General features: G+C 36.9%; 1 protein-coding gene across 6 annotated transcripts in view; it reads left to right on the forward strand.

The window, feature by feature from the left end:
* The window catches only part of Col14a1 (collagen type XIV alpha 1 chain), a 277,904-nt gene that overhangs the window by 156,406 nt on the left and 105,499 nt on the right, over window positions 1-15,999 (forward strand). For 5 of the 6 annotated variants that reach the window (XM_074069130.1, XM_074069129.1, XM_074069128.1 and 2 more), the window contains 6 exons: window positions 2,116-2,255; window positions 7,739-7,865; window positions 9,539-9,678; window positions 10,170-10,302; window positions 11,721-11,780; window positions 13,379-13,530. In XM_074069130.1, coding sequence (XP_073925231.1) covers window positions 2,116-2,255; window positions 7,739-7,865; window positions 9,539-9,678; window positions 10,170-10,302; window positions 11,721-11,780; window positions 13,379-13,530 — 752 coding nt within the window. The remainder of the gene's footprint in view (window positions 1-2,115; window positions 2,256-7,738; window positions 7,866-9,538; window positions 9,679-10,169; window positions 10,303-11,720; window positions 11,781-13,378; window positions 13,531-15,999) is intronic. The other variant, XM_074069132.1, reaches the window with a different exon arrangement.

Consider the following 15,999-nt stretch of genomic DNA (forward strand, 5'->3'; position numbering starts at 1 on the left):
GAATTCCAGAAAAATGTAGAGCTAAGTGTGTCGAATACAATTGCTTTTCTCTTTCCTGATTTTTCTCTCTAGCTCTGTAAGTATCAAAAGGGTCAGGAACTCCTGTAAGGTCTTTATTGTGAAACAATCAGTATATATTGAGTTAATGAAAAAATTGGCTTTTGGAGTTATTTGCTTTGGAAACATAGTCCTTCTGCTATGGCTGATAATTGTCATAATTTGTCTTCAAGGTTTTTACTCTGTTGGCCCTAGCAGCACTATTTGAGACTTTGGGCTGTGAGTATATGTGTATGGGGGGCAGGGAGAGAAGAAATTAGCATTCCGGTAAACATTGCTACCTCTGGAATCAATTACCTGAGTTAAATGCTGATTGCTCTTGTACTTCCAGTAAATGTGACCTTAACAAAGTTACCTCAATTTTGTCATCATTAGAATGGGGATAATTGCAACTATATTCTTGAAGTCTAACATTAGGATTTAAGAAGATAACAAAGCTATGTGTCAAACTCACAGAAAGCACTCGATAAATGCTAACGATTTTGCTACTATAAATATGTAAAAGGTCATGAAACTCAAAAATGATGGGCAGTTTTAATCTATTGAATCAGAAGGGAATCTTTAAAGAAGTTAAAGTAGCTGTGGAACTTACAGCCATAAGATTCTGCAGAAATACCAATACCTCATTAAATAATTTCAGAGCAATAGCAGAGTGTTTATTGTTTTTAGTCTTTAATCACAACCACTGTGGTTTATCCAGAGCAGACAATTACCCATTGATTCCCTAAATATTTATTGAGTATTTGCTATCTTTATGTTAGAGTTGGGAACAAAATTAAACCATATTCTCCAATCCCCTGAGATTACAAAACATTGAGGGGGAGTAAACAGTAAACAAAAAATGTGCAGTGAAAAAAAAATAAAGCAGGAAAGGGGCTATTTAGTGTTGGGGTGGAAGTTATTTGACATGAAATGATCATAGAAAGCCTCATCAAGAGGATGGCATACGTTCAGAAACCTGAAAGAGGTGAGGACAACAGTCAGGCAGATATGTAGGAGAAGAGTCTTGTAGGCAAAGGGGACAGAAAATGTGGTGACTTGTGTGTGAGCATGTCTGGAGGTTCCAGCATCGGAAAGGTGACAATGAATGTCATGAGACAGTGTAGAGATGGGGCAGCAAGATGGCACAGGGCCAGTTATGTAGAATCCTTATGGTTGCTGTAAAAACTAAAGGAGTTGGGAGCCATTGAACACTTTGGTGCAGAGTAGCAAACTGATCTGGCAGAGGTTTTTAAAGGAGCACTCTGGCTGCTCACTTAAGAATAGCTATAAGGGAAGGGGAAATGGAAGCAGGGGGAGAAGTTGAGAGACCATGGAAAAATCAAAGCCGGTAAGAGAACAGCCAAGTTGGTAGCAGAGGGAGTGCAGAGAAGTGGTCAAATTCTGGATAAACACTAAAAGAATTGCTGATGGATTCCAAGTAGGTTGTGAGATAAAAAGGAATTCAGGATGACTCCAAGGTTTTTATACTGAATGACAGGAAGCATAGGGTTTCTGTTTGTTCAGAGGAAAAGACTAAGGGAGGGGCAATGAAGCAGGAGTTAGTGGTCCAGTTCTTTAACAGGTTGGTTGGAAATGCCTGATAGACTCACATGGACATGGTTACATGGCATCTTTCTCATTTTATACGTGGGAAATTGTATAGCTGAGAAGTAAAGAGGCTTTGCCAGAGTCACATGATCGTCAGACAGGATAGTTGAGACGTAATTTCAGGTGTCTTTGTTTTTGATCCATTAGATTTCCCATTTACATCAAATTATAGGGATAATACTGAACAGAGACAAGAAAGGCATAGAAAATTGCTTAAATCTTACTTATTTCTAAGCACGTAAAACTTAATTACTGCAATTCTTTCTCTAAGGAAAGCATTTTCTTTGTCCATCACAAATCATTGTTGATTTTATGAGATAATTCATTGGTTATTTCCAAAGTATACATTATTACCTAGGTAACATTTTTCACATGAAATAGATCAGAATTCAAAGATGCTGTTTCTTGTCTTTTTTTACATGTATGTTATTAACATTTTAATTGTGTCCTATTCCATTTACTTTCTAGTACCTTTAACTCCACCAAGAAATCTGAGAATCTCCAATGTTGGCTCTAACAGTGCTCGATTAACCTGGGACCCAACATCAAGAAAGATCAGTGGTTACCGAATTGTTTATACCAGTGCAGATGGCACTGAAATCAATGAGGTAAGTCATGGAACATGACATATGTTTTTCAGGTTGTTGTGGATTTATTATTTATGCCTGCATAACCAACGTCTAGTGCCTTAAACAAACCTAATGATTTATTTTTCTCTCATGGTTTCTGTGGGCCAGGGGTTGGGGCTTGTCTGTGCAGTTCTGGCTGGGGTCACACATAAAGTTATAGCCAGATAGTGGCTGGAGCTGGCATCAACTCAATTGCTCCACACTCACATGTCTGGTATGTGATCTGGGAAGACTGGATCAGCTGGCAACTGGAACAGTCCTCTATCTCTCTAAGTAGACCCTTCATATGAGGCCTCCAATATGCAGCTTCAGGAGAGGGCTCAGGAATCACATGACATGTGATCAAAGGGAGAGAGCTAGTGCCCAGTTGAAGCTGTATTGCCTTTAATGACCTAGATTCACAAGGTGTTTGGTATCACCTCTACCATTTTCCATTGGTAGAGATGTCATAAGACACTGCCTGGATTCAATGTCTGGAGAAACATAGACTCCACCTACTGTGGGGGCACATCAGTCACATAAGATGAGCAGGTAAGATGGAAGATTCACATTAATGCAGGCATCTTTGCAAGGTCAATCTATTATTCCAGATGGGGGTTGGGAAGAGTGCATATCTTTATAGAGGTATCAAACTAAAAATAAAGTCAGGGTCATCCGGTTTATCCCTATACTTTTAAGTAAAGTGGCACCTAAAAGACTCGTAAAGAGCCTAACTCTAAAAAATAATTCAACTTTTGGGTAGGAAACTACTTCCAAATAATGGAACTTCAAATTTCACGAAGATACAGTATCTTGCATGCAGTGACTAATACTTTCAGAAATTCTTTCTTTAGAACTATGTTTTAACAGAATAGCAAGATTACTTTTGTTTTATTTTTCCTTATTTTGGTCCAGGAAGCTAAGACAAAGAGAAAAAATATGTTGGATTACATCATTTCTATTTTCTGACCAAATAAAGCAAGCATTTTTGTACGTACAGACAAACTTTTTCCTTCAATTAAACCCATTCACTATTTTTCAGAATGCACTCTCATAAGGACATTGTGTAATAGATGGCCAATAAATGCACATTTGAAATCTACAGAAATACTATTCAATACCTTTCATAAATACAGATGATAAATGATTCAGACAAGTCTGGGGTCATTGGAACTAATTACTTGTTTTTTGAAGAGAAGTCTGGAATAGTAAAAAGACTGAAATAAAACCCACGACTTATAGGTGTCTCTTTGTCACCAGAAGTAAATCAACTACTTTCTCAAGAGTTGGAAACTTAGCTGTGTAAGATCAGGCAGATAATAGAAATGAGTGACACATGTTACTATATGTATGGGAATAGACATACGTGCAAAGAAATACACTCTCACCCCTTTTTCTTAAAACAAGAGGCTAATTTAGGCTATAATTTGTATTCCCATTTTGGAGACATGGATGTAGAAGAAATTATCTACTACAAGAAAGAAAACAACTCAAGACCGACAAATGACATTGGACAATGGACTTCAGTGACAGGGACACTAGGTGAAGTAGGGACTAATGGGATGGACAGCTTGAGCCCATGCAACATGCAGCCAGTCCCAGCTCTGCTCCATAGAGATCCAGGTGGGGCTGTAAGATCATAGGACTTTTGGAGATATAACAGAGATTTCTATTTTTCTTTGAAACTTATCAATTAATGATTGAACAACTAAATTAATGCAACAACTAAGTATTTGTTCATTGTGGGGCATCTGTTTTTGGTAACAACTTTTAATAAAACAAGAAGATACTTTAGTATATGTAGCAGTTATATTTAAGATTTAATTATATGATAAAAAGATTAATTGTTGTCTTTGTCCATCTATATTGGTATAGAAAATTACCCTTGGCTGAGTAACTTATAAAAGAAATTTATCATTCACAGTTCTGGACACTGGGAAGTGCAAAACCAAGGTACTAGTAGATTCAGTGTCTGGTAAGGGCATATTCTCATAGTTGACATCTTCTAGCTTTGTACTCACATGGTGGAAGAAGCGGACAAACTCCCATTTCCTCTCTTATAAAGGGTGCTAATTCCTCATGACCTAATCACCTTCCAAAAGCCTCAACTCTTAATATTTTTGCATTGGACATTAGGTAGTATTAAATAAATTTGAGTGTGTGGGAGACACAAACATTCTGACTCTAGTAGCCATTATGGCCTCTTCTTGTATTCTATGCTATTTGCCTTCGCAAAGAATGCCCTGAGCTAACATTTGTTGAGAATACATGTGTTGCTTAGGGATGTCTTCGACAGTTGCTGTTTCTGATTTGGATTATTGTGAGAAATTAGAAAGCAATGTTTTGTAAAACTTGATTTAAAATATGAGTAAATGGGCTGTGAATAAAGATCTGAGATGTTTCATTTGACTAAAATGCATAAATAATGCATGCCATTTTAAACATCTATTTTGATGAGTGTGTGTTTTCTTCCTTTTTTTTTTTTTTGGGTGGTACTGGGGTTTGAACTCAGGGCCTCATGCTTGCTAGGCAGATGCTCTACCACTTGAGCCACTCGGCCAGCCTATGTTTTCTTATTTCTTAATTCTTAGCCGAGCAGTTGAGATTTGAGACTGCAGAAAAAAGTGTCTTTTACTGAAATAAAGTTTTGGAATATATGGTTTTTAAGGGCAAATATTCCTACCAGATTTTCTTTAACTTCTATGAATTTAAGCTTCTATGCACTGATAGGGCAGCAATTGGGTTTTTAGGAAATATCCCAAAACATTCTGGAATAAACTTCAGAATGTCCTAAATAAAATGTACTTTGCAGGTAACATTTAATTGATCATACTTTATAGGCAATTATTATTTCTCTATTTCACTTCCTTTTCCTCTCACTTTTCCTACCTCACTTTCTCTTCCTTCTACCTTCCTTCCTTTACTTCTTCTCTCTGTTTCTTTTCTACATTACCTCTTTTCCCAACTTTTTGGAGATCAAAGAAGAAAAGTAAAACATGGCCCATAAACTAATAGCAGCGGATGATGATGGTGGTGATTGTGATTATGATAATGACAGCTGGTATTTCTTGATTGTTTACCATGAGCCAGGCACTGTCTGTATGTTCTATAGAGAGAATTTTGTGTGACCTTTATAAAAATGCTAATGAAGCATGACTTGTCAAACTAAGGACAGATGCATCTCAGTATTTCTGATGAAAGGATTCAGGAAGCATACAAACATGGTGGAGAATTAAGTGCTACCATTTGAGTTTTATAAATGCAATGGTGACAGTTTCTACACTCTGAGGGCCCAGTTCCCAACGTTGATGACTCAGCAGCACAGCCCAGAGTAAAGCCCAAATCCCTCATTCCTCACCCAAGACTCTTTCTTCATCCCTCCCCAAATTAAGCTGAAGTTAAGCTTTTAACTAGTCTGTTCATAAAATTATTTTTTTAAAATAGCTGCAAAACAGTGAGATCATGGTCGTTTGTTAACATATCTCAAAATTCTTGTACATGTTAAAAGTTCTACCCACCAAATCAGTTCCAGAACTACTAGTTTAAAAATATCATAACTAATGGAAATAAATGATACCTAAAGGTTTGTATTTGCTGAACTAAAATAACCAATGTTGAAGGTATACAAAATATAGTCTGTTCAGTCTCAAATAAAAGGTTTTAATGAATAAGCTAGATTCTTTTGAACAGATACACATGCTCCACGCTAGAGTAAACATTAGGTGCTGAGGATTAGCCAGACTGTTACCAATCACTGGTTCAGAAGAAAATCAAACATATTCCCATACAGTATTGCTGTGCAACACAAAAACAGCAGCCCACTATTATGCAAGGTGGGCAGAGTGAACTGGGACTACCTTGTCGTGTCAGCTGAGGCGACTCTTGCATCCCTGTAGGAGTTTGGCTAGGCTGGAACTGACAGATGACTTCACTCCTGGCTGGTATCTCAGCTGGGTGGCTGAGAAAGCTGAGGTCAGCTGTCCCTTCCCTGCACAGTGGCTGAGGGGTACAGTATGGTAAAATGGAAGCTCCTCTCTCAAGGTGGTACTTTTTTTTTGACCTACAGTTGATTCCTTAGTGATAAACATGGTTTCTTGTAGTTTAGAGAAAACTATTCTTATCTCTTTTAAACAGGCATCTTCATTTTCATTACTTATTCCATCCACTCAAATTTAAAGAAAACTAAACAAGTTCCTGTCCTCAAGGAATTCACCTGTATCCAGGAGGCAGACAGTAAACAAGTGAAGAAATAAAATAATCTCAGATGTGATTAGTGCCAGGGAGGAGACAACAAGCACAATGTTATGTTAGAGAAAATGACCCAAAAGGAAACCCCCTCTGAGGAGGTCATATTAAAGCACAATCATGATAGATGAAGAGCACCTAATTTTGAAAAGAGCTAATAGGGTCATAGACAAAATGAATTGCATATGCAAAGACCTTGAAGTAGAAAAGGTGAGGACATGACAGAGGCTAATGTGTTTGGAGACCAGAAGGCCATTAGGAGTATGACAAAAAGAAGGGGTGCTTTCCCAGAATATATGAGGCCTAGAGGATATCTTGGGGTGCTTGGTTTTGATTTGGAGGGCAATAGAGAGGCAATTAAGGGTTAAGTAGGGAAAGATGAGTCAGTTACCTTCCTTTAACCTCAGATAGCATCAAAATTAGTCATTGATAGTATTTTAGATAAGAGATCTTATTGTATTCCTTCAAACTGTCTCATGAAAACATTTTAAGTGCACCAAATATGGCAGAACCTACTTTCAGGTACACATGGCCATTTCTTCAATTATCTAGAATGTCACTAGAGCTAAGACATCTCATTTTAAGTTGTTATAAGTTTTTGTTGGAATTAAGTGAGAAAGTCTGTAAAGCAGTTAGGTGTGGCACATCCATGGTCTACAATATGCTCCCTGAACCAGGCAGCTCAGCAGCTCCACACTGACCTATTAATGAAAAAGCTGTGTCCATTCTTCCTCTTTCGCTGACCTTGAGGGTCACTGGGATCAGGGCTCTGTCTTCTAGGTCCTACTCTCTTTTCCCCTCACTTTGTTTTCTTTCCTCAAGGTCTGTTTTTAGTTATCAAGTTCTTTTTGCTCACCTTCCCTTTTCGTATAACCTTATGTCTTCAGGACATCATCCCTATGACATCTTGAGGAGGGCAGTATATACTTTCCCTAAATATGCCTTTCTGTGAACGATAAAGGAATTTTCAAATATTTCCCAGTTCCTTTATGACTAACATCCCCAAATCCTCCTCTGCATGGTTGTTGTGTAACACTCAGTCATGGAGCCAGCAGAGCCCAGGCTGTGAAGCCAAAAACTGTCTGCCCCGGTAGATCTGGCTGGAAACATTCTATATATTTACACCATCCTCTTCAGTATGCACTTTGTGAATGGAAATAACATTGGGCACAATAATAAATCGATTCCTATATTTTTAGAATATTGGAAATAGCTACTATGCCTATTCTCTTTTGCAGGTTGAAGTTGATCCCATTACTACGTTCCCTCTGAAAGGCTTGACGCCCCTAACGGAATATTCTATTGCAATTTTCTCCCTCTATGACGAGGGCCAGTCTTTGCCTCTGGTTGGAGTTCTTACCACGGGTAAGCCTTGTTATGGTTTGAAAACTTTTCAAAAGTAACTGTATAGCAACCAAAACCTGGAATAGTACCTTCATTGTGATTTTGAAGTGATCGAATATCAACATTTAAAATATTATTAATCAGTGAGCAATTAGATATCTAGTATATGTACTGAGTTATTCTCTATCAATGCAGGGAAAAAGAGAAAAGATTAAATTCAAAAGGGATGTTTTTGAAAAGTGTGCATTGTTCTCATTCTAATGACACACCTTTTATTCCTTGTTATAAAAATTTTTTATTCATGTATGTTTGTATTAAGTTGAATTCTCCAAGTTACTGACATTTAAGAGTTTTTGACAAATAAAATGACAGTCCCATAATATTTAATCTAATATATCATTTGATAGCTAGTGCTATATTTTCATGAAGATTAAAATCTTAATACAAGGACTATTTTAAATACTAAAATTAAGTATAAGGCATGAATAATTAATTCCCTTTTCTATATGTACCCTGTAGTTGTCCAATAAATATAAAACATTTTTTAACCTCTTGGTGGCAACAACTCTATTGTTTGCTTTCTGAACTTTCTGATTGCACTTTGAAACAAATTCAGTTCAATATTGAGGAGATAAGGTAATTTAGAGAGAAGTGAGAATGAATCTGGATTGGGAAATAATATTTACAGAAAAATTTGATAATTTCACAAAATTACTTGAGGAATTCTCATGTTGTCTCAGAGTTTCAAAATCCCTGATATCAAATAACAAAATTCAATGACTTAAAAACTATTTCAGATGCAGTTGGATGTTATGCTTTGGGTTAGAAAACCCAAAATTACATAAGCTGTGAAATAGTGGAAGGTCTGATAAATTGTATTTCACTTCTGATGACATCACAGGTACACTTTTTTTTTTTAGGAGTATAATATTTGATTTGTTTCTTTATTAAAAATTAAATACGTTGACATTAGTTTGATTTTGTGCGAAAACCTAAACTTGTGATGAGTTTTTTTTTTTATTATTTTATTATTCATATGTGCATACAAGGCTTGGGTCATTTCTCCCCCCTGCCCCCACCCCCTCCCTCTCCCCACCACCTCCTCAATACCCAGAAGAAACTATTTTGCCCTTATTTCTAATTTTGTTGTAGAGAGAATATAAGCAATAATAGGAAGGAACAAAGGTTTTTGCTGGTTGAGATAAGGATAGCTATACAGGGAGTTGACTCACATTAATTTCACAGGTACACTTTAAAGGATGAAGGTTCTTTCCCTGGGCTTGCCTAACTATCTGAGAATGATTTAACCACTGAAGCAAATACAGCTAACAGGAAGCATTTCTCCTGTCTCTAGATCACCCTTCTGCAAAAAACCTCAGAATATAATACCTTCACAAAATAATGAATATGGAGTTTTAATTTTTTTACTTAATGAAAAAAGCTCAATAAATAACCCAAGACTTCTGGAATCTCTGGAAAACTTAAAATCTCTTATTTCCATGGCTTTTGTAATTTATGCTCTTTGTAGATGTTGGGAACAGAATCATGAAGGCTCACTGCATTTTCTTCTATGACTTCCCAAAAGCTAAAAACTGCTCAAAGAGTCTTGTCTTCCTATGATCCCTGGGAGCTGCTTGAGTTTTGGCTTTCTAGCCTTCTCACTTCCTAACAAAATCTCCTTCCACTGTTTACAGAGGAAGTTCCGGCTCAGCAGTACTTGGAAATTGATGAGATGAAGACAGACAGTTTTAGAGTGACCTGGCATCCTCTCTCAGCTGAGGAAGGGCAGCACAAACTCATGTGGATTCCGGTCTATGGCGGGAAGACCGAAGAGGTGAGTCTTCTGAAACAGACCAAAAATTAACCTAGAGCTGTTCTTTGGAAGTAAATACTTCCTGCTGCATTAGAGTAGGTCTTCATTTGAAAGAGATTGAGAATTCCAGAAGTAACTAGTATTTGCAAGTCATGGAGTTTTATAAATGACAAATCATTTGACAAAGCTTATTCCTAAGATTAAAATTATCATTACCAGAGCTTTAGTTAAATATCTTATGTATTTTTTAAATTCTTTGACTTTCATAAATAAGATTTAATAAAACTTCAAAATGCTACTGATGCAATATTAATAGTGTACTTGTTGAGGGAATTTAAAGGAATGAGGTCTCTGTTTTGATTTTAAAATTGATTTCAGCAGCCTTAGAGTTTGTTATGCTTAATTATTTCTTGCTTATACTCAGAATAACATTTTTTCCCTTTTAGAAAAAAATTTGTTTTTCATTTTTTCATTCAAGTAATCTTAGTTACTAAGCACCAAATACTTTTCAGGTTGCCATAAAAGAAGAGCAGGACTCTTATGTTATTGAAGGCCTGGAGCCTGGCACTGAATATGAAGTTTCCCTGTTGGCTGTACTTGATGATGGGAGTGAGAGTGAGGTGGTGACTGCTGTTGGGACCACACGTAAGTCCTGTTCCAGCTAACTTGGACTTCAGCAGTTCCCATCATCCACGTCAATACCTCTTCACCCCACTATGTTCGATCTCCTAAACATTATCCCTGGCTATGGAGGCTTCAATTTTTCTTTGTCCCCCAGAATTCTTCATGTATCTTTACCCTCAATGATACTGGTATATGAAATATCTTAGTGTTCCAGATAATTATCACCTCAAAGGAAGGGACCAAATTTGTCTTGTTAATTATTATATTCTCCAGCACTTAGGGCAGTATTTTGCTGTATTTCAGCTGTATAATAAATATTGTTTGGATGGATTGAAGGAGTGTGGATGAATGGATGAATGGATGAGTGGATGAGGGGTGGATGGAGTAATTTTCAACTGAATAAAGTGGCAAACAAATACACTTAGGGCTAACTTGTCCAAGAGTTTCTGGAATTTTCCAATTTGAACTTGGTTCCAAGAATTTTGTACAAAATTTACTCACCGATTGATTTATTCCTTCATTTTTAAAACATGATGTATTAACCACATTTTAAATTCTCTTGGATTGGATTCCCTGGAATCATATTCTGAGACAGAACATTATATCCAGAAGGTTTATCACAGAGTGTAGTTGTGAGATACTTGTGTAAGAAACTGAAGACAGCATGATAGGGCACAGGAAGGAGCTCAAACTGAGCGCTTACTTGATTCTATTGGAAGATCTAGAGCTAGGATCACCCTTCTGAGTTGTCCCAAACTGAGGCAAAGTGGCTGGGCCTTTGCACCCCTGCATTCCCTGTCATTTGAGATGGATTATCCATTAAAAGAGGCTGTACTCTTGGCCAGGTAATTCTCACAGCTGTGAGACTTTGGTAACCAGAATTTGAGCACCTGGTATAGGGGTGTGCTGATCTGTTTGTGAATGCAGAGCACCACAAAGCCTCTCTATTCCTCTGTACACCAGAGTGGATACAAGAAATAGAAGGTTCTTTTCTGTCTCTTTTTTTTGGTGGTATGGGATTTGAACTCAGGGCTTCACAAGGTTCACTTCTTGTCTGAGCGCATTGCCCTCCTTGGTGGTCTTGTTTAGCAACCCTTTCACAACTTGGTCTACAATGCCGCATAATTTCCTTTAATTATCATGGTTATGCCCATATTTCAAAATAATTGGGAGGTTTCATAATTTTATAGATGTAATTTGAGTGTTTATATGAAGTCTGGTATCTGTGATGAGAAACTAAATGTCTTTAGGTTTCATTTTCCTTGCCCATGGAACACATGTGTCTGTCTTTTTCAGCCTTTCAATCATGGTCAAGTTTGTTTTGGGAAGCACATAAGACAATATATGTGAAAATTTCCTCAAAAGTTATAAACTAATTTATACACGTGTATGTAGTTATTGTTTTTACAGAATTTTTACGTAATGAACTTTTTTTTTAGTTGACAGTTTTTGGACTGAACCAGCCACAACCATAGTACCTACTCAACCTGTAACTTCAGGTAAGGACACATAGGGACCCATTTATCCATAAAAAGTTGAATTTAAACATAAACTGTGTTATCAGTTTTATTTACTTTATATCGTTAATTAGAAAACAGCTGTTCCTTTCTCTTTTTTTGGTAACAATTCACATTTCACTTCTCTCTGAGTCTCTCAACAACTTTACCACTAAGTACCAAGATTTCTCTTAGTCCACCAATCTCATCTTTGTCTTGGATTCCCATTTGCCTTTCTGGGAGTGTTAACATAGCAGCATTCCCTTTGTTCACCTCTCTCTCTCTCTCTCTCTCTCTCTCTCTCTCTCTCTCTCTCAGCAACTTTTCCTATTGCTCTCTGTTGAGAATGATATATATCAAGCTTTTGTGCATGTCCTTGGCCAACTTGGTTGGCCTGTTATTCCACCTCTATCAGCTACTTTCTCTTTCAGCTTAGCTCTCCATCCACTGCAACTCATCTCCCAACTAACTGTTAGACTGAACTAAGTAACACACAAGTTTGATAATGCCACTTATTTCCCTACCTAAACCCTTCCCTATCTAAACCCCTTTCCTTTACCCATTCACTCATTTTTCTTCAATCTTTATTGAGCCCTTTTCATGCCCTACAGTCTCTTTATTGCAACATTCTTTCCTGGAAGCTCCTGCTTCCCTTTCCTGGCCTTAACCATATTTCCTGTTCTTCTCCCATTTCCTCTTATCATCCAGAACCTGCCCCATATTGAGAAATTCCCCACAATTTCCACTGTGTGGTATAGCATCTTCCAATTACGCCAGGTAAATGTTGATCTCCTACCCCCAACTTTACACTTTTACTATTTTTTTTTGTTAGGAGTCAATCATTGTATATGTCAAAGAGCTAAACAGTCCAACGTACAGGAAGAGTTCAATGGATGTTTAATGAATGAATGAATGAATGAAGAGAAAGTAGACTCAGTAGAGACTGACAGGAAAAAAGGAAACCAGGGCAGAAGAGAGAAATGATAAGAAAAAAATAGGACTAATAAGGGAGCAGGTACCTTGGGAGATGAGAATGAGTGTGCTAAAGAACACAGGTGAAGGAGTTTGGACAAAAGTCAGAGAAAAGATAACACCTGTATGGGCTGAATGAATAAAAGTAGTCTAAGTGAGAGAGCTGTGAGTGAGTGACTAGTGTGAAAACATACGTGGAGCCCAGGTGGATGGGATGTGTGTTGAATGCTGAGTTGCAGATGAAGGGTGATGAGATCTGGTCCCCTGTGACCTTTTCTCCAACAGAGCAGTAGTGTGAGATTCTGAAGACCATGCTCCCCTTGGGTTCATGGGCTATTGTTAGTCCAAGGGCTTTCCCTCGGTTCCTCTTAATAGTATATACCCAGGATTGATAATTTTGAGGGGTCCCTGATCTTGTCTTGTAGGCATTTCTCAATTCACTTTTGTTTGTACCATTTTGTTGCTTGTCCCCCATCAACCACTAAAGTGGGCTGTTCCTGCTTCCTGTGGGTCTACATCATAAACTTGCATTGGATGATGTTTGCTGCAACTCCACAAAAAGTCTCTGTGGCTCATGTTGGAATATGAAGGATTGAAAGTTCTTTAATCCTTGGTTGTATTTATTCCAGTTTTCCAGACAGGAATCAGAAACCTGGTTGTAGATGATGAAACCACTTCTAGCCTGCGGGTATCATGGGACATTTCTGGTGGCAATGTGGAGCAGTTTAGGGTGACCTACCTGACAGCTCAAGGGGACCCTGCAGAAGAAGTGGTAGGAACGGTCTGTATAAATACAGCTGACCAGAAATTCCACAGTCTCTCCTAATAGAGCTAAAAAAGCTATTTCCAAGAAACTAATTCAAGCTTTACCTCTCACTGCTTGGTGACTCTACTGTTTCTAGAAATTAATGTTCTTAGCTAATCTGATCTTCAGTACTGTTTTCTTGATGACCTTTCTATCTCTAAAACTTACTCCACACAATTTGCTTCTAGCTGACCTAGCCTCTGAACCTTGTTTCTAGCATTGTTTCTGCTCTTTCTATTAGAGCCCAAGAATTGAGTCATGGAAGGGCCATAAGACCAGGTGTGGTGGTACACACTTGTAGTTGCAGCTCTCAGAGAGGCTGACAGCAAGAGGATCACTTGAATCCAGGAGTTGGAGATCAGCCTGGGCAAAACTGCCATCTCAAAACCAAACCAAACCAAACCAAAACAAGACAAAGGGCCTTCGTACGTCTGTATTTGTAAATACATACATACATACATATATAAAAGTTTAATATAGGCATTAAACCTTTTGTCTTGTTGAAAGATCTTGTTTATGTAGTTAAATGTTCCTAACAATAGGTCATCCATCAACAAATAGTTATATTTTTCACTGACATCAACTAATTTTAAGCAGATTTAGAGTCATTTCTCATTTATTCTTAGTCATGGATGTCTTTCTTCAGGGATTTAGATTTTTCTATGTTGAATTTAAAGTTGCTTTATGTGTATTTCTATACAGTAAATGTGGTACGTTCAATCATTGCCTCCCTATGTTTTCTTAATTTATATCACACTGTTACTTTTAGTCTAGAACCTGTAATTGTTTTCTAGATATGTGTCCAGTCAGACCAGGTAACTCGTTTTCAGCCAGGAGATATGTATCTTTTTTAGTCCAGCTCTGTGCTTTCTTTATAGCCTCGTTACTCGCCCTTTTTCTTGTCCTTTATCACAGTATTTTTGACACTTTATGAACGAAGTCTCCAAAATTCATCATTAGTCAAGAAAAACGTTATCCTTTCTTACTTACAAGGTCTTGATGGAAAATTATTTATATTTATGTGTGCACATAAACAGTATTTGAACACAAAATTCTTTCAGGAAAGTGCTTTGTTTCCAGGGGACAGGAGACATTACAAGGCATAATGATGACTGTGGCAAGAGCCCGGTCTGTCATGAACAGGTAGCAGGTTCATGAAATTGGTATGGGAGTAGTTTTGGAAAGTTAGTGGACACTTAAACAAAACAGGTTGAGTTATTAATTCACTCTAACCATACATTTCAAATGGCTCATGATTGGCAAATTCAAAAAAATCGAAATTGAGCTTAGGTACAGCAATTAAAAATGTAACTTGGTGTTTTATTTTATCCTGTTATACCTCCCCTGTTATAATTTAGTTCTTAACAATGAGACCCACAAAAACTTCCCAGCATGAGAAGCTTTTCTTTTTGTTTTTTGCTCTTTCCAAGAAATACATAAAGCTATTTGATGAATTATATCTGCTAATTTGGAAAGAGTAACAATTTAATCTCTTGCATGCACTTGTAAGCTATGCAAGGTAAAATAATAATAATATTTACTTTGGGTTGTTTCTAGATAATTTTCCCTTTGCTAACTTCTTTCATTTAGCACTGTTTATATTTGAAATACTTGGACACCTAGCTGAAGGAAAAAAAGATCAAAAGTCTTAGTCTATCCCAGTTAAACAAACCTTTAAAGAAAATAAAAACTATTGATAAATTTACTGTGCAGCTGTGATTGTTTTTTATTCTTTTGTTGTATAAAACAAAATACTGTACAATTCTTTAAATATCAAACTCCTTTAGTAGATTTTAATGAAATTTGATTTGGGTATACAGTTTATAGGTACTTTCTTTAACTTATAGGGAATTCCCTTGAGGATTGAGAATTTATATGTCTGTTCTATCAAGTGTTAACTGCTTTATAAATGTAATGTATTATTATTAGAGATAGAAAGTGGTATGCATCTAATTTATACTATGAAATTAAGGTAGAAGAGTCAGATGCAGACCTATGCAAAAGGTCTTGAAATCACATGGATCAAATAATATCTTAAAGTAATGATGCATGTCAGGAAAAGACACTTGACTAAAGCATTACAAAAGCAAGCAAATGTGTCTAGATAAAAAGAATGCTGCTCTTACCATCTTTCCAAGTTTTTCTTAACTATCATATTTACACAAGAAACAGATAAGGTTGAGTATTAAAGTTGGAGAATGGTGAATGTTTATCACTTTGTAAGTCAAAGAGAGTAGGGAAATTAAATTTATTTTACCAGTTAAGATATGTGAACTATCCAGTTAATTTTAGGGCGTAATCAAATCTACCAAATATTTCCAAGAAAAGAACTTGTAGTTTTTACGTGTCAAATGCTTCGTAAAGATTGACTTCACTCCACTTCGCAATGTGGGGGAGTGGTAATGATAGTACCTTCAATTTTCTTATCAGAGCAGAGAGGTTTTC

The sequence above is a fragment of the Castor canadensis genome, chromosome 3, assembly GCF_047511655.1.
Source record: "Castor canadensis chromosome 3, mCasCan1.hap1v2, whole genome shotgun sequence".
Classification (NCBI taxonomy): Eukaryota; Metazoa; Chordata; class Mammalia; order Rodentia; family Castoridae; genus Castor; species Castor canadensis.